Raw genomic sequence first — 26,264 nt, 5'->3', positions numbered from 1 at the left:
TGCATTTTACATTCTACATTTTCCTTAAACTTTGAAGGTGAAGAATCTTTTGCGACACCTCATTTAGTATCTCCTGAAAATGATTCACTTGCTTTTATAGGGCATTTTGAATGGAAGATAAATAAATAAAAGGGGTCTCTGACTTCTGCACAATGCTCTAAATGTCACTTCTTCATAATAATCTGTTATTTGTATTATTTATATAATACATTCAAACAAACAAATCTTTTGTAACCCACTGACTGTGTTTGCATTTAATATCTTCTACACTGTGTCTGTACAATCACATAAAAACACAAGCAATGTCAGGCAGGACTGAAGGACTGTGTTTCAGCCTGCAGGGGGCAGCCTGTGCATTCATTACAACTGACTGTTCTTTTTTATCATGACAAACATTCAGTTCTTGTTCATATCATCTAAAAATCTGCATCTGAAGGCACTGTAGGACTGATGTTCTGTCAGTGGAGGAATTATTCTTTCAAAATTACTCAAAATAAAAATGAATAAATAACTAATAAGGTGATGCATTGATTCTGAATCTACACACTCTCAATGTTTTTGTAATTTGAATGTGAATAAAGTCAGATATGCAGTCCTAGAGGAATTCATTGTCATTTATTCCAGCAGTGTCATGACTTTTCAGTACAGTTTCTCAGTGTTTGGATTATTTCTTCCCTGTTTTATATTTATATTAATGCAGGGGTGATGTAGGATTCAGGACCTTCAGAACAACCTGGTCTCAGTTTGATTTCTATAGTGCTGTAGTAAAAGCTTACAAGGCAACACCATTTAGATTCTCCAGTGCTAGAATGTCCCACTGGATCTTTCTGCTGATGAACACTTTGGAGGGCGGGGCATGCAAATGAGACTTTTACTTTATAAACACAGATTCTAACTATTATTCTCACTTTAATTTGACTTTTCAGGCGCAGCCATGAAACCTAGAACCATTCACCACTTTCTATTCACATTAATGACTGTAATCAGTGAGTAGCTCATCTGAGAATCTTTATTCATGTCATTTGTGTGTTTGTGTGAGATTGTGTGTCAGTGTTTGAACTGAACTGATTAACTGAGCATTTATTTGACAGGTTGTAGATGTCAGACACTGACTGAGTCAGAGCCAGCGCTCATTAAACCTGGAGGATCTCACACTCTCACCTGCACCTTCTCTGGAATTGATGTTGGTGATGCAGTTATATCCTGGATTAGACAGGCTGCTGGAAAAGGACTTGAACGGATCTCATATATTTCAGCTCCAGGTGGCAGCACTAAGTATTACTCTCAGTCTGTTGAGGGAAGATTTACCATCTCCAGAGAAAACAGTAAGAAGCAGGTTTATCTGCACATGAGCAGCCTGAAGACAGAAGACACTGCTGTTTATTACTGTGCATGATGAGACACACTGATACAAGACACTACAGTGGTGTACAAAAACAGGATGCAGGTTGCTGAGATCTTTACAAAGCCCTTTTTCAAACATTTGCAATTCATAAGTACAGCATGAGTCTCAGATCAGGCCAGAACTGAGAGCTCAGCATATAAAGAAGCATTAAAGTGTCAGTAGCTTGACTATCTGATACATGTGTGTGATTGTATGTGTGCATCTGTGTGCCTGGAAGCAACAAAGCAAGGAAATATATGTGCATAACATCTACAAATATGAGCTACGTTACTGATGTACCTTTATTAATGTATTACAGCAGTGAGTCTTTAAGTAATAAGTCCTTATCAAGTCATCACACCTGCACTTTGTTATTTCATTCCACTATTCCTTGTGAAAAAGTTCAAGCTCCTTCAAATTATCAGGTGATCTACTATATAAAGTCTGATGTAGATCTAGTTTTCTAGAGGGTTAAGCTCTGCTCTCTGAAAGGGCTTTTCTAAGACACTGATCTTCATTTTTTGAAACCTTTCCTTGGATGAAATAACATTTGATATTTGGACCTGGTCATAATCCCACCTCCTTTGATCTCCTGCTGAAGTGAAGCCTACACAAAACATGATGCTCCCACAGTCATGCTTCACAGCAGGTATGGTGATGTTTAATTGATAAGTTTCATTATTGTGTCAAATATATCATGTGGAATGCAGGCCAGAAACATCAACCTTTGTTTCATAAGATGGATTTGGGTGACAATGTATATTTTGCAAACTTTAGATGGGCTTGTGTGATATTTTTCTGTGAATAATGGCTTCTATTTTTCTGCTATCCCACAAAGCCCTGACACAAGTATTGTATGGGAGACTTCAGTCATCTTCAAGTTTCTGCCAGGAGTGAGCAGCGACTCCTCCAGCTTTTTTAATGTCATTGTAACCTCTCTGATAAAATCTCCTCTTGTCTTGTCATCAGCTTTTCCTTGGCAATATTCCTGTGGTGGCACATTGTTTTGCAAATATTAAGTATCTCCACAGTGCTCTGTGGTATGACTAATGCTTTTCTAATACTCTTTTATAACATTCTTAGAAGGAACAGCTGAGAATTTTAGGGTGAATCTTTGGATGCATGTACGTCTGCATGTGTTTAAAAAGTTCATTGTAGCCTAAAACCTTGGCAACTTTATCATTACACATCTCAGTCTTCATGTAATATGTTTGGAACATTTTGTTTAATAACCTTGTGTGAGGGAGCTTTTAGAGACATTAACTCTTCAGATGTTGGGAAACTTTCTGAAGAATGGAAAATTTCCCATCAAATAGCTGTTAAATCACTTTCTGGATGTTTATTTTTAAATGATTTAATGCAGAAATTTTGAACAACTGCTGGAATTCACTTAAACATTCACCAAAATGTTGTATGATTATGAAAAAGGCAAACAACTTTGAACCTAATGTTCTGAAAATAGTTAAAGACAATAATATTCATAACCATATAAACTAGTTCTGCACACAAAAACACGTTTTAATGTTAATTAATTTCAAGCAAATGTCTAACTACATGCATCTTATCATGAATAATAAATGATCAGTCAACATTAGAGCTCTACAGTGTTTCAGTTACATGATTTAAAATCATTATCATGTCCTCTTTTGAATAAAACTCAACACGTTCTGTTATCTAGCACAGCCCACATGAGAACCAGCTCCATTCCTGACATTCAGCCCCTTTTCGTTCATATGCAAATCTTCATTTGCTCTCATAATATCAGCAGCATCTCCCTCTACAGCAGCTTCCATCACTCTCAATGCAGCACAAACATGTTCTCTTCAGCTCCACTGCTGCTGCTGGCTGCTGCCTCGTGTGAGTGTCCAACTGAAGCTGGATTTGACTTCATCTGATTTATTACTGCAAATATACAAACCTTTTCTTCTCTCTTTTCACAGATGTGCTCTGTGCTACTGAGCTCATCCAGCCAGACTCAGTGCTCATCAAACCAGCAGAGCCTTTAACCATCACCTGTACAGTATCTGGAGCTTCTATCACTGATGGTAGCAGCCATTATGGAACAGGCTGGATCCGCCAACCTGCAGGAGAAGCTCTGGAATGGATCAACCACATTTATTATGATGGAAACATATATGCTAAAGATTCACTGAAGAGCAAGTTTAGTATCTCTCGAGACACAACCAGAAACACAGTAACCCTACAAGGACAGAATCTGCAAGCTGAACACACAGCTGTGTATTACTGTGCTCGAGACTCACACTGACACAGAAAGGCCAGGATGCTGTTCAAAAACTGTTAAACCACATTTTACAACATGATCATTATTTATTATCCATTTGTTCACATTCCCTTTATGCTGAAAGAATACTAAATAAACATTTGAACATAATTAACTTTCAGCACTGTAGTTACATTTTTTATGGACATTGTGTTGTGTATTGTGTATTCTCATATTTAATCTCTTCATAAACATGTTCTGAATAGCTTGTGCTGAATGACCATTACCACTTCAAATTTAATAAATGAAGGGTGGTCTCAGAGTTTTCCACAAGATTTATTTATTTATTTCTGATATAATCCATTATTCGATAAACCGAAAAAAACAATGTTTCAAATGTGCGGTTCCTAAAAAAAAAAGAAAAAACAAAAAAAAACAAAACAAAAACAAAAACAAACCTTGAACAATACAGAGCCTTTTAAATTCTACTGAGTTTCCTTAAACTTTAAAAAAGTTTTACATTGGGTCTAGTCATCATTATTTTTTCCTCTAATATATCATATTGAATCTCCTGGAAATTAATCACCTGTTCATAGACATCATTTTGAACAGAGGCTAAATAGACAAAAGGGGTCTTTGCCTTCTGTACAATGCTGTAAATATCAGTTGTTTGTACTAATCTCTGTTATTTGTATTATTTATATAATACATACAATAGAATAAATCTCATAATTGTTGTATCACATCTTTTGTAACCCACTGACTGTGTTTGCATTTAATATCTTCTAAACTGTGTCTGTAGAATCACTTAAAAACACAAGCAATGTCAGGCAGAACTGAAGGACTGTGTTTCAGCCTCCAGGGGGCAGCCTGTGCATTCATTACAAATGACTGTTCTGTAATCCTGATAATGAAGAATGTTCAATTTATCATTCATGTTCATATCATCTAAAAGTCTGCATCTGAAGACACTGTAGGACTGATGGTTTGTCAGTTGAAGGAATTATTCTTTAAAAATTACTCAAAAAAATAAATAAACAAATGATAGGACGATGCACTGATTCTGCATCTACACATCTTGAAAGTGTTTCTAATTTGAATGCAAATGACGTCAGATATATAGCTTTACACAGAGTCCAGCAGGAACTCATTTTCATTTATTCCAGCAGTATCATTACTTCTCAGTACAGTTTTTCAGTGTTCTGATCATTTTTTTATTGGTTTATATTTACAACCCCATTTCCAAAAAAGTTAGGACGCTCTGAAAAATGTAAACAAAAACAAAATGCAATGATGTGTAAATCATTTAAACCCTATATTTTATTGGAAATGCTTCAAAGACAACATATCAAATGTTGAAACTGATAAATTTTACTGTTTTTTGAAAAGTACATGAACTGTACATAAACAGGATCCAGAAATGTCGCCTTCTCAAGCTCCTTTAAGATGGACCGAGGGCAAGTGGAGAAGTGATGTGTGGTCAGATGAATCAAAATGTAAAATATTTTTTGGAAATCATGGACACTGTGTCCTGCAGGCTAAAGACCACTCAGCTTGTTATCAGTGCACAGTTCAAAAGCCAGTATTCGTGACGATATAGCGGGCATTAGTGCACATGGCATGGGTGATGTGCACATCTGTGAAGGCACCATTAAAACTAAACAATACATACAGGTTTAAGCAACATATGCTGCCACCCAGATGGATGAGCTCATCCAGCCAGACTCAGTGCTCATCAAACCAGCAGAGCCTTTAACCATCACCTGTACAGTATCTGGAGCTTCTATCACTGACAGCAGCAGCCATGTTGGAACAGCCTGGATCCGCCAACCTGCAGGAAAAGCTCTGGAATGGATCAACCACATTTATTTTAATGGAGACATAGAAGCTAAAGATTCACTCTCGAGACACAACCAGAAACACAGTAACCCTACAAGGACAGAATCTGCAAGCTGAAGACACAGCTGTGTATTACTGTGCTCGATATGATCACAGTGCTGTAAGAGACCAGCTGAGACGTACAAAAACTCACTCACACCACAGCTTTCATTCAAACACAGGACAAATCATTTACATGGACCATAGTAATGCAAAAAAGATGATCTGAAAAACAAATGACTTACATCAACTATATTCTGTATTAAAGAGCCAAGTCACAAAATTCCATATACTGTGAATGGACAGTTAACTGCTCACATGGACCACTGAGTTACTGACCCTGCTTTTGTTTAAATATTTTTATACAATATACATAGTTTGAATATGATTGAACGTTCATCCTCCTCCAGCTGTCCATGTCTGGCAACAATAACATTCTCTAAATGAACTTGGAAGAACTGTCTATCCTCTATGAATTTTTTCTACTGGACCTGATACTGAGAAATTTAAATAGGCACCAAAATGATTCAGTTCCTATTTCAGCCTGTAGGGGGCAGCCTGTTCATATCTGTTTATTTTCTTCTCATGATGATGAATAAGGTTCAGATTATTAGGATAAACATTCGGTAAAGGTTCAGCACCGAAATTTTGAAAAAAATTGAAACTTGGAATTCTGGGGAAAAAATAATAAGATAAGCTTATTTTGTTTGAGTTAAAATAATAAAAAATCATGTTCACATTCCTCATGAACAGCACAGTCTACCAAAAGTACATGTTTACAGATTCATGTAAAGCATTGAGAATAAAACAGAATACATTACTCAGTGTGTGATTATATATTGTGCATAGTTTATTTTCATTACTTTATCATATTCATCAGTTAAATTAATGTGCAAGAATGCAGTGGAAGAGAAGGCAGAGAAGTGGGCGGGGCTATTTAGAGGAAGAATTCAGAATGAAAGACCTTTTAAGTTGCAAATGGAGTATGAAAAGTCACTGTCCTTTACAGGCTTTATATTCTTAGGCAAGACTCAGTATTTATGATATCCTGCTTGATGGTCATCACTCTGCTACCTGGAGAATGGAAGTGAAGATCTTCTGGAGTTTTATTTTACTGTCTCTCACTACAAGTAAGATCCTGATGGGTTGATTTTATACTGAATGTTTTCATTCTGCATTAAATATTATAATATTTTATTCATTGGTTTGTTTTCCTTCAGAATGTTGGAGTCAAACACTGATCCAGTCTGAAGCAGTTGTCATTACACCTGGAGGATCTCATACACTGACCTGTACACCATCTGAACTACACTTTGACAACTACTGGATGGGCTGGGTCAGACAGGCTGCTGGAAAAGGCTTAGAATGGGTTGCAATAATTTCAGACAACAGTCAGTCCAAGTATTACTCTCAGTCTGTCCAAGGAAGGTTCACCATCTCCAGAGACAACAGCAAAGACCAGCTGTATCTGCAGATGAGCAGCGTGAAGAATGAAGACACTGCTGTGTATTACTGTGTACGACAACCACACTGACACAAGAGTTTACAGAGCTGTACAAAAACCCGTCCAGTGTGTCAGGAGGGAGGAAATAGAAACACTTTCACTTCTGCATTTTCACTGTTACAGTGGAATCAGCCAAGAAAAGAGTTTACTGAGGAATAATGTAAATTATTTGATATATTTAATAATTGTCTTATTCAGAAATATAAATCCAGCATTCTGTACAATCCTATAAATAAAGATTCCTAAATGGTTCTTATGTGAATTTACAGATCAAAGAGCCTTTATATTAACCTAAGGTTCTTCAAACCTTACAAACCTATTCTTTATGTATAATATAATAATTATATTAATTATATAATTATTAATAATTGTCAATGTTAGAAAAAGGCAGAAAACACATTTTAAACAAAAAGTTAAACAGAAGCCTCAACACTTTTCTTCATTTTGCAGTATTTAGTTATCCACCCTTTGGTGGACATCTTACCACCTCACTGCAAGTGGATTATCTCATGTCTAATATCTTCAGATACACCTTCTGAGAAATGAATAACTTGTACTTAATGGCCATTTCAACTTCAATATTAATAAATAAAGGGTGGTCTCTGAGTTTAATTATTTCTTATACAATCCATCAATCTGCAAACACTTAAAAACAAAATGTTTTGAAGGTGTGGTTCTTAAAAAGAAAACGTTGAACAGTGTAGAGCCTTTTACCTTCTGCTGAGTCTTAACCTTTACAAAGGCTCTTCACATTCAGACGTCTCATTTAAAATCTACTGAAAATGAATCACCTGTTCTTATAGGGCGTTTTGAATAGAAGTTAAATAAATGGAAGGGGTCTCTGACATTTGCACAATGCTGTAAATGTCAGTTGTCTTTATTAATCTCTATTTTGTATTATTTAAATAATACAAAAGAATAAATCTCATAATTATCACTTCTTTTGTAACCCACTGTCTTTACAATCACACAAATAAACAAGCAATGTCAGGCAGAACTGAAGGACTGTTTCAGCCTCCAGGGGGCAGCCTGTGCATTCATTACAAATGAATGTTCTCTAATTCTGGTAATGAAGAGTGTTCAGTTTATCATTCAAACATTCAGTTCATATTCATATCATCCAAAGCCTCCATCTGAAGACACTGTTGGACTGATGGTCTGTCAGTGGAGGAATATATATTTTTTTTTAATTACTCAAAACAAAAATGAATAAATAAATGACAGGATGATGCACTGATTCTATATCTATGCCTTCTTTTTGTAATTTGAATGTGAGTCAGTTCAGATATACAGCTTTACAAAGACTCCTAGAGAAACTCATTTTCAGTACAGTTTTCAGTGTTCTGATTATTTCTTCACTGGTTTATATTTACTACAATACACTGGTGATGCAGGAACTTCAGAACAACCTGGTCTCAGTTTGAAGTTTGTAGTAAAAGCTTACAAGGCAACATTATTAAGATTCTCCAGTCTGAGGATGTCCCCCTAAATCTTTCTGCTGATGAACCCTTCAGAGGGTGGGACATGCAAATACGACTTTTCCTTTATAAACACAGATTCAAACTTTTATCCTCACTTTACTTTGATTTTTCAGCAAAAAACATGAAACCAAGAACCATTCACATTAATGACTGTAATCAGTGAGTAGCTCATCTGAGAATCTTTATTCATGCCATTTGTGTATGTGTGTGAGATTGTGTGTCAGTGTTTGAACTGAACTGATTAACTGAGCATTTATTTGACAGGTTATAAATGTCAGACACTGACTGAGTCAGAGCCAGCGCTCATTAAACCTGGAGGATCTCACACTCTCACCTGCACCTTCTCTGGAATTGATGTTAACAGTGCAGATATATCCTGGATTAGACAGGCTACCGGAAAAGGACTTGAATGGATCTCACATATTAGGGATAAGTATTACTCTCAGTCTGTTAAAGGAAGATTCACCATCTCCAGAGAAAACAGTAAGAAGCAGGTGTATCTGCACATGAGCAGCTTGAAGACAGAAGACACTGCTGTTTATTACTGTGCACGAAGAGACACACTGATACAAGACACTACAGTGCTGTTCAAAAACCGGATGCAGGCTGCTGAGATCTTTGAGGATCCTTTTCTAAACAAAACGAGGAAAGATATAATTATCAGACAACGGCTACATTCAGCATCAAGGTAGTTACTCAAAAAAGTGATCTACTGCAAAAAGACTAATTATTTCAGAAAATAGACATCCAAAATGTTGTAATACCTGATATTGACAAAATCTCATTCACTAGTCATTTTCTGCAAAATAGAAGTTGGCTAAATCTGACAGGCTTCTACAGACGAACCCACACCCACATGAAACGACACAACTGGAGCTACCAATGGGTGGTCTGGCAAAACAGTGTGTCCAGCAACACTAATATCTTTCAGTGAGGGAGCTTTGAGGGACATTAAAGTCTGCAGACATGTGGTTCCCATCACCACCACTGTGAACAAATCTGATTCTGAAGTTTGTCATGAACAGATCAAACCACTCTGAAGAACTTTATTTCATTTAAAATATTCATTTTTCAGTGTCAGGATGAAAAGCAGAAAAGACAGAAAGTAACAGAAGACTCATAAACTAAATCCACCTTTAGACCTTTATTACAGCTTCAATTCTCTTCAGGAGTCTCACTCTCAGTTGTTGAAGTAAATCTGCAGACACACCTCCAAAGTTCAGTCTTAGAGGTTGATTTATCATTTCTGCTACTCACAATCCAACAACCAACACATTCAGTGGTGTTGAGGTCTGGACTCTGGGGTGGACAGTCCATTGTTTAGCTTCTTTGTTTGATATGTCTCCTTTTCTCAGTGAGGTTCTTCTTGACAGCTACACATCCTTTCAGACCCATAGCGCTGAGTTGTCTCCTCACAGTGGAAAGATGGACAGAAACACCTGTGGATTTTTTTCAGATCTCAAGCAAGAGTGGAACTTTACTCTCTTTGTATCTTTTATTATTATTAAAACTTTTAATTCAAGGTTTAGAAACTTGTCTTTTTTCCATTTGTCATTCTTTTGTAGGCAAGTGAATAATTTTATTCATCCTCTCCTCAGAAGTGTCTACTGAAAGTACATTCATTGTTCTTAATGGCTGTTTTTACTCAATATTAAATAAATGAAAAGTGGCCGCTGACCTTTGCAAAGTGCTGTATGGAGTCTCACTGGACCCTCAAAGACTGCCTTTGAGATTGAAGGCGCTGGCCGAGACTCCTAGACAGTGGCAACACTTTGATTTGGCCCAGCAATCTTTTATCGTTGGCCCACTGACAATGACTGCTCAGGCTTACTTTTAACACTAATATATTATTAATAAATAAATTAAAAACACAAACAAAAACAATCATTAAAAATTCAACATACTCAAAATGTAGTTTTAACATCAATCATAATTCCAGTTTAAACAATAGTAACGGGTAGAACTGTGAGAAGCTTGTTCAGAATTTCAAACTCTGAATAATAATTAATCAAAACTTATCCAAGATCACCACCACACTGGAAACATTTGAACATGATTTATTATTCAGTTTTATTTGGGGACTATTTTGCCTTATAAAACCCTGCATGAACCTCTAAACTATGCACTTAAAAAAAAGCATTTAGAGGCTTTTCAGACATCTGGTTCCTATCAGCACCACTGTGAACCAAACTGACTCAGTAAGTGTCTCTAGAACAGAGCATTTCACACCAAACCACTCTGAATGACTTTGTTGAAATATTAATAATTAATGCAGACATTTTGAAAAACTGGTGGAATTCTCTTTTATATATGCACCAAAATACAGGTAGAGTTTCTATTTCAGCCTGTAGGGGGCAGCCTGTGCATATCTAACATTTACATACAAGGATAATCGCTTATTATTCTGATTATGAAAAATATTCAGTTTATCATGTTAAACATTCAGGTCAGGTTTAGACAGTTCAGAATTTCTTTCTGTTTAATGTTTCAAAGATGCTGCGCTGAAATTTTGTAAAGGTGAAACTTTTATTATTAATTAATTCACAGAATATAATGTGAGTGTTCTGTATGCATGACAGCCAAAAATCACAAACATAGTACATAAATCATAAATCTATAACATACTGCACTGCATGATGAAACTTTCTAATGTGTTCTGTATCAGAAAAAATTGCTTAATATAAGTGACTTAGAGAGTTTCTCTAAAACAACTTCTGGATTATTCTTTTCAATAAAACTCAACACATTATGTTATCTAGCACAGCCCACATGAGAACCAGCTCCATTCCTGACATTCAGCCCCTTTTCGTTCATATGCAAATCTCCATTTGCTCTCATAATATCAGCAGCATCTCCCTCTACAGCAGCTTCCATCACTCTAAATGCAGCACAAACATGTTCTCTTCAGCTCCACTGCTGCTGCTGGCTGCTGCCTCGTGTGAGTGTCCAACTGAAGCTGGATTTGACTTCATCTGATTTATTACTGCAAATATACAAACCTTTTCTTCTCTCTTTCACAGATGTGTTCTGTGCTACTGAGCTCATCCAGCCAGACTCAGTGCTCATCAAACCAGCAGAGCCTTTAACCATCACCTGTACAGTATCTGGAGCTTCTATCACTGACTACAGCTATTTTGGAACAGCCTGGATCCGCCATCCTGCAGGAAAAGCTCTGGAATGGATCAACCTCATTTATTATGATGGAGACATACGTGCTAAAGATTCACTGAAAAGCAAGTTTAGTGTCTCTCGAGACACAACCAGAAACACAGTAACCCTACAAGGACAGAATCTGCAAGCTGAAGACACAGCTGTGTATTATTGTGCTCGATATGATCACAGTGCTGTAAGAGACCAGCTGAGACGTACAAAAACTCACTCACACCAGAGCTTTTATTCAAACAGAGGACAAAGCATTGATACAGACCATGGTAATGTGAACAAAGATTATCTGTAAAAAAAGTCAGTGGTAGTGTTTTATAAAACTGATAATTGTTCTGTACCACTTTTAAAGCCATTGTTAAATATTCATTCTGTTCTGTATTAATGTGTCAAGACAGTAAATTCCTTTGTTCTCTGAATGGACGGTTAAACTGCTCACATGGACCACCAAGTGTACTGATAGATGAAGTAAGAGCCTGATTTTGTGTAAACCAAGGAGAAGTTCACGCATTTTCTCAATGACCAGGCTTTTCTATATTCTAGCATGTTAAAGAAGTATAAAGTGAAGAATGTTGTTTGAATGTCTTACATGCTTCAAATGTCTATGTTTTAGGTCTGAGGTATTAAAGTAAGTGTGGGAAAGTGCACGTTTGGCACTGAACACAATCCAGGAAATCACACTGAGATGCTAGTTGAAAGCACTGTTGTGGTGATCTATTGTGCCAAAACTACCCTAAAAAGATTGTACATTAAACATCTCTATTTTCTTATATTTTCAATTCAATTAATTGTTGTATAAAAATGAAACGTGATTATTAAAAATGACTGCATTATACAATGATTGAATTTAATTGAAAGTTTGTGTCCCATATTCTAATTGAACTTGGAAGAGTTGTTTATTGCAATTAACTATGCACCAAATATTTCCTTGAAAATGTGTGTGTGTGTGTGTGTGTGTGTGTGTGTGTGTGTGTGTGTGTGTGTGTGTGTGTTTGTAAATATTGCCACAATTGCCTTAAAGCAATAAGGGCCCCACTGGCCCAATGACGGCTAACTGTGGAATAATTAATCTTTATCTTTGATAGTTCTAACAAGTAGTGTTTATTAACCAAAACAATAGTAATCTTCACACTGTAAGATAGGCCTTAGCTTGCATGGGAACTTGGACACAGAGTGCCCCTTTTAGCAAAGGGGGCCTCCAGAGGTTTGTGAGAAGCTTCTGTGTGAGCAAGAGGAGCTGTCCTTGAGATAAGAACCAGTTTCTGGAATAGGTGAATTTACAATGCGACCAGTCAAAGCTAATACCCTTGGGAGAATGGAACATCCTGGTACAGCTAAGATAAGATATTTTTAAAAAACATATCTTGTGTATGTTTGGAAATAAGGATTCCCAAGTGAAAATGTAAGGGTTCCCAAGGAGATGTAAGGTTTGGAAATGATGGAAACTAAGATGGTATAGAATTTTATAGAAAGGGAGGGGTGATGAAGTAATCACCCCAAACAGGATATAAAAATGGATGTTTTTGAGATGCTCTTTGCATTGTGGTTGTCCGGGAACCATCTTGCCATTTAAGCTTAATAAAGAAGGCGGCCGTTTCCTTCCTTCCACAAGAACCTAGCGACTGAAGTCTTTTATTTACTTTGCTCTTTTAAACTTAGACAGTTTTTATTTTGTTAGAAGAAGTTATACTGCAGTTAGCTCTTAAGGTAACAGTATTAGAACACGCTAGAAGAATCCATCTTCTGTCAACGGGCCTTGGGAGCAGAAGAGAGGCTCTTAGGCCCGACACTAGTGTGGGTTTGGGCTGACCCATACAAAACCCATACATGCCCTGCTTGGACTGCCTGGACATCCCCACAAAAAAACTCTCACTTAGTCAGTGCTGAGTTAGAGCTGCCTCTGCAAAAAGTTCAGTACCTATGTAGTCAGTCTTATCAGCATCAGTGAGCCTTTAAGTAGGTTTGTTCCAAAATCGAGACTGCTGATTGGCTGTCTTAACTACATTCTGCATGCATTGTATTCACTTCAGCTCTACCTGATTACAGCACTTACTTTCAGTTTGTTATTTAGAAGGTATTTGACAAAAACTTCAGGAATATTGATCAAGATGTTGGTATGAAAAACTGGGCTGACACACTCATAACTAGCTGAAACAAAACATTCAATATTTTATTGTGTTTTAATTATTTATTTATTTTTGTGTCACTTTTTAAAGTACGTGCTCTTATTTTTTGGTACTGTTTTCTGTGCACTAGTACCAACAACTAGGCCACTTAAGTGGTCTTTAAGCTTTCATTCTCCAAGAGTTAGAACCACTAAACTCAATGTGTTCAATGAACAAAACCTTGGGTTCTGGGTTCTTTGTTCAGATGTACAATTAAGTATCAGACACATAACAGTCAAAAAAGTGAAAGAAAAAAATTAGACTTTACCATTTAGATGATTAAACAAATGTATATATTCAAGAAAAATATAAAAAATAATATAAGCAGCACTTTGCAAAAGTCAGAGACCTCCTTCTTTTATTTAATTTCAATTCCAAACTGCCTTTAAATTCAAGATAGAAATTCTTCAGGAGTTTCTATGTGAGATGTGTGAGCATGAAAAACCTATCTAGAGTTTAAAGAACCACAGTAGAATGTGAAAGTTCTCTATCAATAAAAGGTTTTTACTAGATCTACATATTTAAATCAAGAGCCATTTAAGACCCTCTTTGATGAGAGGTCACAGCAGGGGTGCCCAGTCCTGGTCCAGGAGATCTACCAGCCAGGAGAGCTCAGATCCAGCTCACCTGTTTCTAATGTTCAGATGCCCCTAAAGACCTTCATTATCTGGTTCAGGTGTGTTAGATTAGGGTTGGGCACCCCTGGTGGACAGAATGGTGGATTATATCAAACTAATGAATACATTACTGTCCATAAGTTAGAGGCCAGCTTTCATTTATTAAATCTCTAGTCAAAACAATCTGTAAGCACCAGTTATTAATTTTTCAGTAGATATTTCTGAAGAGATTAGATACAAGAGGGGAAAGTCACAGGAAAAGAAATAAATTAATAAAAACAGGAGTTTCCAACACTGTAGTTAAACATTATTGTTAACTGTGGAGGTCAGTAAACATTTTTGTGCAGAAGTGAGGACACACTAAATACTGAAAAGCGTGGACAGTTGTTGAGGTTTCTTTGTAATGGTCTGTTAAATATAGGTTTTCTGCTTTTTGTGAATTACTTATACTTAAAGTATAAGATTTTAAAGTTTAAAGAACTTCAAGATACAGGATAAGATTTTTCTAGAACCAGATGATACTGAGAACTTTTACATTTACAAATCATTTCATTTCCTCCACACCAGATCCACTAAGAAGCAGGTAGAGTTTCTATTTCAGCCTGTAGGGGGCGCCCAGTGCATGTCCGACAATTACTTATAACAATAATGCCCTATTATTCTGATTATGAATAATGTTCAGATCATGATAAACATTCAGTTCAGGTTCTGAGAATTAACACTTTGGTTAAAGTTTCAGAGACGCTGCAGGAAATTTTTAAAAAGTTGAAATTAGATGTTCTGAAAACAAACAAATAAATAAAAAATATAGTTGATAGTGTTGCGTATTCATTATGTTCATAATCATACAACATAGTTCACTGTATGATAAAATGTTCTAATTTGTTTATCAATTTAGTTCTGTTATCTAGTACAGCCCACATGAGAACCAGCTCCATTTCTGCCATCCAGCCCCTGTTCATTCATATGCAAATCTCCATTTGCTCTCATGATATCAGCAGCATCTCCCTCTACAGCAGCTTCCATCACTCTAAATGCAGCACAAACATGTTCTCTTCAGCTCCACTGCTGCTGCTGGCTGCTGCCTCGTGTGAGTGTCCAACTGAAGCTGGATTTGACTTCATCTGATTTATTACTGCAAATATACAAACCTTTTCTTCTCTCTTTTCACAGATGTGTTCTGTGCTACTGAGCTCATCCAGCCAGACTCAGTGCTCATCAAACCAGCAGAGCCTTTAACCATCACCTGTACAGTATCTGGAGCTTCTATCACTGAAAGCAGCAGCCATTATGGAACAGCCTGGATCCGCCAACCTGCAGGAAAAGCTCTGGAATGGATCAACACCATTTATTCTGATGGGAGCAAAAATGCTAAAGATTCACTGAAAAGCAAGTTTAGTGTCTCTCGAGACACAACCAGAAACACAGTAACCCTACAAGGACAGAATCTGCAAGCTGAAGACACAGCTGTGTATTACTGTGCTCGAGACTCACACTGACACAGAAAGGCCAGGATGCTGTTCAAAAACCGTTAAACCACATTTCACAACATGATCATTATTTATTATCCATTTGTTTATATTTCCTTTTATGCTGAATGAATACTAAATAAACATTCGAACATAATTAATATTCAGTACTGAATTTATATATTTTTATGGACATTATTGTGCATTCTCTCATATTTAATCTCTTCATAAACACTTTCTGAAAAATGAATAGCTTGTACTTAAAGGCCATTTCCACTTCAAATTTAATAAATCAAGTGTAGTCTCAGAGTTTATTTATTTATTTCTGATATAATCCATTATTTGATAAACACAAAAACACAATGTTTTGAATGTGCGGTTCAAGAGCCTTTTGTACTCTACATTTTACTTAAACTTTCAAAAGGTTATTCACCCTCAGACACCTCATTTAGTATCACCTAAAAATGAATCACCTGTTCTTATAGGACATTTTGAATGGAGGATAAATAAATAAAAGAAAGGGGTCTCTGACTTTTGCACAATGCTGTAAATGTCAGTTGTTCATACTAATCTCTGTTATTTGTATTATTTATATAATACAAAAGAATAAATCTTATAATTGTTATATCACTTCTTTTGTAAAACACTGACTGTGTTTGCATTTAATATCTTCTACACTGAGTCTGTACAATCACATAAACACAAGCAATGTCAGGCAGAGCTGAAGGACTGTGTTTCAGCCTCCAGGGGGCAGCCTGTGCATTCATTACAAATGAATCTTCTCTAATTCTGATAATGGAGAGTGTTCAGTTTTTTTAAACAGAGTGTCCATAAAGTCTGCATTTGAAGGTGCTGCAGGATTAAGTGTATGTCAGTGGAGTAATTATTCATTTAAAAATTGCTTAAAATAAAAATGAATGAACAAATGATAGGATGATGCACTGATTCTGCATCTACATATCTTGACAGTGTTTTTAATTTGAATGTGAATAAATTCAGATATACAGCTTTACACAGACTCCTAAATGATCTCACTGTCATTTATTCCAGCAGTATCATTACTTTTCAGTACAGTTTTTCAGTGTTCTGATTATTTCTTGGTTTATATTTACTACAATTCACTGGTGATGCAGGACCTTCAGAACAACCTCAGTTTGATTTCTATAGTGCTGTAATAAAAGCTTACATGGCAACACCGTTTAGATTCTCCAGTGCTAGAATGTCACCCTGGATCTTTCTGCTGATGAACCCTTCAGAGGGCGGGACATGCAAATGAGACTTTTACTTTATAAACAAAGACTCTAACTATGATTCCCACTATACTTTGATTTTTCAGCAGCAGCCATGAAACCAAGAGCCATTTACCACTTTCTATTCACATTAATGACTGTAATCAGTGAGTAGCTCATCTGAGAATCTTTATTCATGTCATTTGTGTGTTTGTGTGAGATTGTGTGTCAGTGTTTGAACTGAATCGATTAACTGAGCATTTATTTGACAGGTTGTAGATGTCAGACACTGACTGAGTCAGAGCCAGCACTCATTAAACCTGGAGGATCTCACACTCTCACCTGCACCTTCTCTGGAATTGATGTTAACAATGCAGATATATCCTGGATTAGACAGGCTGCTGGAAAAGAGCTTGAATGGATCTCACATATTTCAGCTCCAAGTGGTGCTACTAAACAATACTCTCAGTCTGTTAAAGGAAGATTCACCATCTCCAGAGAAAACAGTAAGAAGCAGGTGTATCTGCACACGAGCAGCCTGAAGACAGAAGACACTGCTGTTTATTACTGTACACGAACACCACAGTGATACAAGACACTACAGTGCTGTACAAAAACAGGATGCAGGTGGCTGAGATCTTTAAAAAAGACCTGTTTTCAAATGTTTGCAATATGTTTGGTATGAGTCTCAGATCAGGCATTAAAGTGTCAGTAGCTTGACTATCTGATGTATGTGTGTAATTTTATGTGTGCATCTGTGTGTCTGGAAGCAACTAAGCAAGGAAATATATATGCATAATATTTGTAAATATTGGCCATTTCACTCCAATATCCCTTGTGAAAATTTTCAAGCACCTTCAAATTGTCAGGTGATCTACTGTATAAAACCTGATGTACTTCTGATTTCTATGGGATTAAGCTCTGCTCTCTGACTGGGCTATTCTAAGACACTGATCTTCATTTTTTTAAATGTTTCCTCCTGTCTCTGCTAAATTGAAGCCCCTTAAAACATGATGCTCCCACCACCATGCTTTACAGAAAGTATGGTCATATTTTGTTGATAAGCTTTGTTGTTGTGCCAAACACGTCTCAAATAATTCAGGCCAAAAGCTTCAACCTTTGTTTCTTCAGATGGTTTTGAGTAAAATTATATTTGAAATTTTACATGGGCTTGTTTGTCAGCTTCTTCAATGTTGCTTTAGGTAGCCTCTCTGGTAAAATGTCTTCTTGTCTTGTCATCACCTTTTCCTGACCTTGGCCAGATCTCTGTAGTAGCACAGTTTTTTCACATATTGAGGATTTTCAGTGCTCCAAATTATGACTAATGTTCTTCTGATATTTTTAAAATAACTTTCTCAGAATATGTGCTATTCTAGAAAAAAGACAAACAGCTACAAGAAAAGCTGAGTTGAATCAGAATTAAAGCCATGTTCAAAAGTGGTAAATTTGGATGCAAATACTTCTGCATGTGGTTTAAAAGTACAATAAAACCCCAAATCTTGTCAAATTCATCAGAAAACAATATTTCCCTCTTCATGCGTAAAGTTTGGAACATTTGTGTAACATCTTTCTGTCAGGGAGCTTTAAGAAGCATTAAACTCTTCAGATGTCGGGAGACTTTCTGAAAAATGGAACATTTCAGATCAAATGACTGTTAATGATCTTCTGGATGTTGCTGATATTTTAGATGTAATGCTGGTATTTTGAAAAAAACTGCTGAATTTCTCTTTTAAACATGCACAAGAATTTAATCTGATCATGAAAAAATTCCATAATAAACATTTATTTAAATAAACAAACAATCATATACACAAAGACATAAAATAGTTCAGTGCATAATAACACTTTTTCTCATGTGTATTCATTTAAAGCACGTCTAACTATGTGTCTTACTTTGTACACGATTATTCAATATTATAGCTCATTGAATGAATCATTACTCAGTCCTCTTTTAAATAAAACTCAGCATGTTCTGTTATCTAGCACAGCCCACATGTTTTGTTTTGTTTTGTTGTTCCATTTTTGTTATTATTAAACAAATAAAGGGTGGTCTCTGACTTTTGCACAGTATTGTATGGGGTTACACTGGATCCTCAAAGACTGTTTGTGTTTTCCACTGTGTTTATTTGTGTTTTCCACTGTATGTAGACACAGCCAAGTGAGTACAGTGGTAACCTGAATAATGCATTTTCAGTATTTTCTAATACTCTTTTATAACATTCTTAGAAGGAACAGCTGAGAATTTTGGTGAATCTTTGGATGCATGTACGTCTGCATGTGTTTAAAAAGTTAATTGTAGCCTAAAACCTTGGCAAATTTATCATTACACATCTCAGTCTTCATGTAATATGTTTGGAACATTTTGTGTAATAACCTTGTGTGAGGGAGCTTTTAGAGACATTAACTCTTCAGATGTTGGGAGACTTTCTGAAGAATGGAAAATTTCACATCAAATGGCTGTTAATCACTTTCTGGATGTTAATTTTAAATGATTTAATGCAGAAATTTTGAACAACTGCTGGAATTTACTTAAACATTCACCAAAATGTTGTATGATTATGAAAAAGGCAAACAAGTTTGAACCTAATGTTTTGAAAATAGTTAAAGACAATAATATTCATAACCTTATAAAGTAGTTCTGCACACAAAAACACTTTTTTAATGTTAATTAACTTCAAGCAAATGTCTAATTACATGCATCTTATCATGAATAATATATGATCAGTAAACATTAGAGCTCTACAGTGTTTCAGTTACATGATTTAAAATCATTATCATGTCCTCTTTTGAATAAAACTCAACACGTTCTGTTATCTAGCACAGCCCACATGAGCCCTTTTTGTTCATATGCAAATCTCCATTTGCTCTCATAATATCAGCAGCATCTCCCTCTACAGCAGCTTCCATCACTCTAAATGCAGCACAAACATGTTCTCTTCAGCTCCACTGCTGCTGCTGGCTGCTGCCTCGTGTGAGTGTCCAACTGAAGCTGGATTTGACTTCATCTGATTTATTACTGCAAATATACAAACCTTTTCTTCTCTCTTTCACAGATGTGTTCTGTGCTACTGAGCTCATCCAGCCAGACTCAGTGCTCATCAAACCAGCAGAGTCTTTAACCATCACCTGTACAGTATCTGGAGCTTCTATCACTGACAGCAGCAGCCATTATGGAACAGGCTGGATCCGCCAACCTGCAGGAAAAGCTCTGGAATGGATCAACAGCATTTATTATAATGAGGTCTTATATGCTAAAGATACACTGAAGAGCAAGTTTAGTGTCTCTCGAGACACAACCAGAAACACAGTAACCCTACGAGGACAGAATCTGCAAGCTGAAGACACAGCTGTGTATTACTGTGCTCGAGACTCACACTGACACAGAAAGGCCAGGATGCTGTTCGAAAACTGTTAAACCACATTTTACAACGTGATCATTATTTATTATCCATATGTTTATATTCCCTTTATGCTGAATGAATACTAAATAAACATTTGAACACATTAAACATTCAGTACTGTAGTTATATTTTTTATGGACATTGTGTTGTGTATTGTGTATTCTCTCATATTTAATCTCTTCATAAACACTTTCTGAAAAATGAATAGCTTGTACTTAATGGCCATTTCAACTTCAAATTTAATAAATGAAGGGGTCTCTGAGTTTTCCACAAGACTTGAAAGAATTATTTCTGATATAATCCATTATTTGATAAACACAAAAACAATTTTTCAAATGTGTTGTTCTTAAATAAATAAACAAATAAATAAACACTTGAACAGTACAGAGCCTTTTATATTCTTTTGAATTTGCTTAAACTTTCAAAAGGTTCTTCACCCTCAGACACCCCTGATAGCAAGAGGTCAGTGGGCCACCCTTGGTCTGCTAATGGCGGTTTACTGGCGTTTTGCTCAGCATTTTCCAGGCGGCCCATCAGAGGTTAAGCAGAGAAATAAACAAAATTCCAATTGTCCTCGTTCATTTTCCACTTACAGTCCAATTTACTTATTTGTCCTTCCTTTCTTTAATTACACTTTGTTCCTCTAATATATCATATAGAATCTCCTGGAAATGAATCACCTGTTCTTATACAGCATTTTGAATAAAGGCTAAATAGATTAAAGGGGTCTCTGACTTCTGCACAATGCTGTAAATGTCAGTTGTTTACTAATCTCTGTTATTGGTATTACTTATATAATACATACAAAATAATAAATTTCATAATTGTTTTATCACTTCTTTTGTAAAACACTGACTGTGTTTGCATTTAATATCTTCACAATCACATAAAAACACAAGCAATGTCAGGCAGAGCTGAAGGACTGTGTTTCAGCCTCCAGGGGGCAGCCTGTCCATTCATTACAAATGACTGTTCTGGAATTCTGATAACGAAGAGTGTTTAGTTTATCATGACAGACATTCAGTTCATGTTTATGTCATCTAAAAGTCTGCATCTGAAGACACTGTAGGACTGATGGTCTGTCAGTTGAAGGAATTATTCTTTAAAAATTACTCAAAATAAAAAATAAATAAATGATAGGATGATGCCCTGATTCTGCATCTACACATCTTGAAAGTGTTTCTAATTTGAATGCAAATGAAGTCAGATATACAGCTTTACACAGAGTCCAGCAGGAACTCATTTTCATTTATTCCAGCAGTATCATTATTTACTTACTTACAGTTTTTCAGTGTTCTGTTCATTTTTTTATTGGTTTATATTTACAACCCCATTTCCAAAAAAGCTGGGACGCTCTGAAAAATGTAAACAAAAACAAAATGCAATGATGTGCAAATCATTTAAACCCTATATTTCATTGGAAATGCTTCAAAGACAACATATCAAATGTTGAAACTGATAAATTTTACTGTTTTTTGAAAAGTATACGAAAAAAAACTACATAAACAGGATCCAGAAATGCCGACTTCTCAAGCTCCTTTATGATGGACCGAGGGCAAGTGGAGAAGTGACCAAGTGTGGTCAGATGAATCAAAATTTAAATTTGTTTTTTGGAAATCATGGACACTGTGTCCTCCAGGCTAAAGACCACTCAGCTTGTTATCAGTGCACAGTTCAAAAGCCAGTGTTCATGCTGATATAGGGGGGCATTAGTGCACATGGCATGGGTGATGTGCACATCTGTGAAGGCACCATTAAAGCTAAACAATTTATTGAAGTTTTGGCAACATATGCTGCCACCCAGATGGATGAGCTCATCCAGCCAGACTCAGTGCTCATCAAACCAGCAGAGCCTTTAACCATCACCTGTACAGTATCTGGAGCTTCTATCACTGACAGCAGCAGCCATTATGCAACAGCCTGGATCCGCCAACCTGCAGGAAAAGCTCTGGAATGGATCAACTACATTTATTATGATGGAGACATACGTGCTAAAGATTCACTGGAAAGTAAGTTTAGTGTCTCTCGAGAGGCACAAAATTCAAAATGCGCAGCATAATCTAATCTAGATCTAGAGTGCAGTATAACCTCTACAGAGACGCTGGAGTCTTTTACTTTACTCCAACAAACAGAGCTTGTCCAAATTATTTAATCTTCAAAAACAACAACAACTTGTATACTAGATCCTTTCCCTACAGGTTTACTTAAAGACGTTTTGCCAGAAATAACCAAGCCTTTTCTATCTATAATAAACTCGTCTCTCAGCCTCGGGTATGTTCCAGAAACTCTTAAATTAGCTGTAATTAAACCACTAATAAAGAAACCTAGTCTTGACCCCTCTGAGCTATCCAACTATAGACCTATTTCAAATCTTCCCTTTTTATCAAAAATTTTATAGAAAGCTGTGGCAAAACAATTATGTTCCCATCTGCATAGGAGTAATATACATGAAAAATTTCAGTCTGGCTTCAGGCCTCAACATAGTACCGAAACAGCGTTAGTGAAAATTGTAAATGAGCTTTTATTATCCGCTGACAAAGGAAACATATCCTTACTGGTTTTACTTGATCTTGTGATCGCTTTGAGTTTGTTAATGTAAATGGTGAACCATCAGCTCTCACAAGAGTAAAGTATGGTGTTCCACAGGGCTCTGTCTTAGGACCCATATTATTTACCTTATATATGCTACCACTAGGTACCATCATTAGAAAACATGGCATCAGTTTCCACTGCTATGCCAATGATACACAATTTATATATTTCAGCTAAACCAGAGGACAAAATCGAACTTAATAAGATAGAGGACTGTGTAAAAGACATTAAAGAATGGATGTCAAGTAACTTCCTCTTACTAAATTCACATAAAACAGAAGTTCTTCTTCTTGGTCCAAAAGCTGCTAGGGATAATCTGCCTACGTTTACTCTTAATCTCGATAGTTTCTCAATTGCACCAGGCACATCTGTAAAAAGCCATGGTGTCACGATCGATCCCGATCTGGCCTTCGATGAGCATATTACCAAAATTACCAGAATAGCTTTCCTCCACCTGCGTAACATCGCTAAATTAAGAAATGCACTGTCGCTACAGGATGCAGAAACGTTAGTTCACGCCTTTATCACGTCCAGGTTAGATTACTGTAACGCTCTGTTTTCTGGTTGTTCCAGCCAAAACCTTAACAAGCTTCAGTTAGTCCAGAACACTGCAGCCAGAGTTCTCAGCAAAACCAGGAAATTCGACCACATTAGCCCAATTTTGTGTACCTTACATTGGTTGCCAGTTAAATTCTGCATTGAGTACAAAATTCTTCTACTGACGTGTAAAGCTCTGAATGGCCTTGCCTATTATCAACCGACACGCCCACTAAGATCACAAGGTGCTGCTCATTATTAGTACCCAGAATAAATAAAGTTACGTCAGGGGGAGGAGCCTTTTCATACAAAGCCCCCCAGCTTTGGAATAGCCTACCAGTCTGTGTTCGGGACTCAGACACAGCCTCCATCTTTAAGTCTAGGCTAAAAACTTACCTGTTTAGTCGAGCCTTTGGTTAATTTGTTTTCCTAACTATGTCCCTCCCCCCTCCCCCCCACCTCTTTCCCTGTGCTGAGCGGCTGCCTGTCCTAAGAGGGTCTGACGTGAGTGATGCGGCCGGCGCACTGCACAGTGGTGTTAAACAGTATCTACTTGTGCTGTTTTGTGTCTGTGCTGTTATCCAGTGTCGACCAGAGGAGGATGGGTTCCCCTATTTGAGTCTGGTTCCTCTCAAGGTTTCTTCCTCCTGTTGAGGGAGTTTTTCCTTGCCACTGTCGCCAAGTCCTGCTCACTGGGGGCGTGGACCCGGATTCTCTGTAAAGCTGCTTTGTGACAACATCTGTTGTAAAAGGTGCGACATAAATAAATTTGACTTGACTTGACACAACCAGCAACACAGTAACCCTACAAGGACAGAATCTGCAAGCTGAAGACACAGCTGTGTATTACTGTGCTCGACGTCCATCACGGTGCTGTAAGAGACCAGCTTAGACGTACAAAAACTCACTCACACCAGAGCTTTCATTCAAACACAGGACAAAAGCATTAACATGGACCAGAATAATGCAAAAGATTATCTGGATCTATGTTTTGTAAATCAGTATCTAGGGTCCTTAAATCTGGTTGGTTCTTCAAACGCGTTCAAAAGCAGTGAAAAACAACTGACTTACATCAACTATATTCTGTATTAAAGAGCCAAGTCACAAAATTCAATTTAACTGTGAATGGACAGTTAACTGCTCACATGGACCACTGAGTTACTGACCCTACTTTTGTTTAAATATTTTTATATGAAAAAAGAAAACAAGAACTTCATGAGATGACTGCAATATACATAGTTTGAATATGATTGAACATTCGTTCTCCTCCAGCTGTCCATGTCTGGTAACAATAACATTCTCTAAATTAAGTGGTAACTTATCCTCTATGAAATTTTTCTACTTAACCTGATACTGAGAAATTTAAATATGCACCAAAACAGATATTCAGTTCCTTTTTCAGCCTGTAGGGGGCAGCCTGTTCATATCTGTTTATTTTCTTCTCATGATGATGAAGAAGGTTCAGATTATCAGGATAAACATTCAGTAAAGGTTCAGCACTGAAATTTAGAAAAAAATGAAACTTGGAATTCTGGGGAAAAATAAGATAAACTCATTTTGTTTGAGTAAAAATCATAAAAATCATGTTCACATTCCTCATGAACAGCACAGTCTACCAAAAGTACATGTTTACAGATTCATGTAAAGCATTGAGAATAAAACAGAATACATTACTCAGTGTGAGATTATATATTGTGCATAGTTTAGTTTCACTACTTTATCGTATTTGTCAGTTAAATTAATGTGCAAGAATACAGTGGAAGAGAAGGCAGAGAAAGGGGCGGGGCTATTTAGAGGAAGAATTCAGAATGACAGACCTTTTAGGTTGCAAATGGACTATGAAAAGTCACTGTCCTTTATAAGCTTTATATTCTCAGTCATCACTCAGTCTTTATGATATCCTGCTTGATGGTCATCACTCTGCTACCTGGACAATGGAAGTGAAGATCTTCTGGAGTTTTATTTTACTGTCTCTCTCTAAAAGTAAGATCCTGATGGCTGATTTTATACTGAATGTTGTTTTGTTTTTTTATTCTGCATTAACTATTATGTTATTTTATTCATTGGTTTGTTTTTCTTCAGAATGTTGGAGTCAAACGCTGATCCAGTCTGAAGCAGTGGTCATTACACCTGGAGGATCTCATACACTGACCTGTACACCATCTAGACTAGACTTTGATAACTACTGGATGGGCTGGGTCAGACAGGCTGCTGGAAAAGGCTTAGAATGGGTGGCAAGCATCAGATATGATAGTCAGTACAAGTATTACTCTCAGTCTGTCCAAGGAAGGTTCACCATCTCCAGAGACAACAGCAAAGACCAGCTGTATCTGCAGATGAGCAGCGTGAAGAATGAAGACACTGCTGTGTATTACTGTGCTCGAGATCCACACTGACACAAGAGTTTACAGAGCTGTACACAAACCCCTCCAGTGTGTCAGTATGAAGGAAATAGAAACACTTTCACTTCTGCATTTTCACAATTACAGTGGAACCAGCCAGAAGTAGAGAGTTTACGGAGGAATAATGTAAACTATGATATATTTAATACTTGTCTTATTCAGAAATATAATCCACCGTTCTGTACACTCTTACAAGTAAAGATTCCTGAATGGTTCTCGTGT

At 36.7% G+C, this 26,264-nt stretch overlaps 4 gene segments (V, D, J or C); all 4 read left to right on the top strand.

Moving 5' to 3' along the window:
- Positions 1 to 3,192: 3,192 nt before the first annotated feature.
- On the top strand, positions 3,193 to 3,650 carry LOC118802809. The segment is given in 2 exon segments: positions 3,193 to 3,241; positions 3,325 to 3,650. Coding segments are annotated over 2 exon segments (369 nt in total).
- A 7,642-nt stretch (positions 3,651 to 11,292) lies between these two features.
- On the top strand, positions 11,293 to 11,925 carry LOC118802808. The segment is given in 2 exon segments: positions 11,293 to 11,406; positions 11,489 to 11,925. Coding segments are annotated over 2 exon segments (480 nt in total).
- Positions 11,926 to 15,434: 3,509 nt separating this feature from the next.
- LOC118802807 lies at positions 15,435 to 15,911 on the top strand. The segment is given in 2 exon segments: positions 15,435 to 15,502; positions 15,586 to 15,911. Coding segments are annotated over 2 exon segments (369 nt in total).
- Positions 15,912 to 20,013: 4,102 nt separating this feature from the next.
- LOC118802806 lies at positions 20,014 to 20,489 on the top strand. The segment is given in 2 exon segments: positions 20,014 to 20,081; positions 20,164 to 20,489. Coding segments are annotated over 2 exon segments (369 nt in total).
- Positions 20,490 to 26,264: the final 5,775 nt, after the last annotated feature.

The sequence above is a fragment of the Colossoma macropomum genome, unplaced genomic scaffold, assembly GCF_904425465.1.
Source record: "Colossoma macropomum unplaced genomic scaffold, Colossoma_macropomum, whole genome shotgun sequence".
Taxonomy (NCBI): Eukaryota; Metazoa; Chordata; class Actinopteri; order Characiformes; family Serrasalmidae; genus Colossoma; species Colossoma macropomum.
This window is presented reverse-complemented; position numbering and strand designations above follow the sequence as displayed.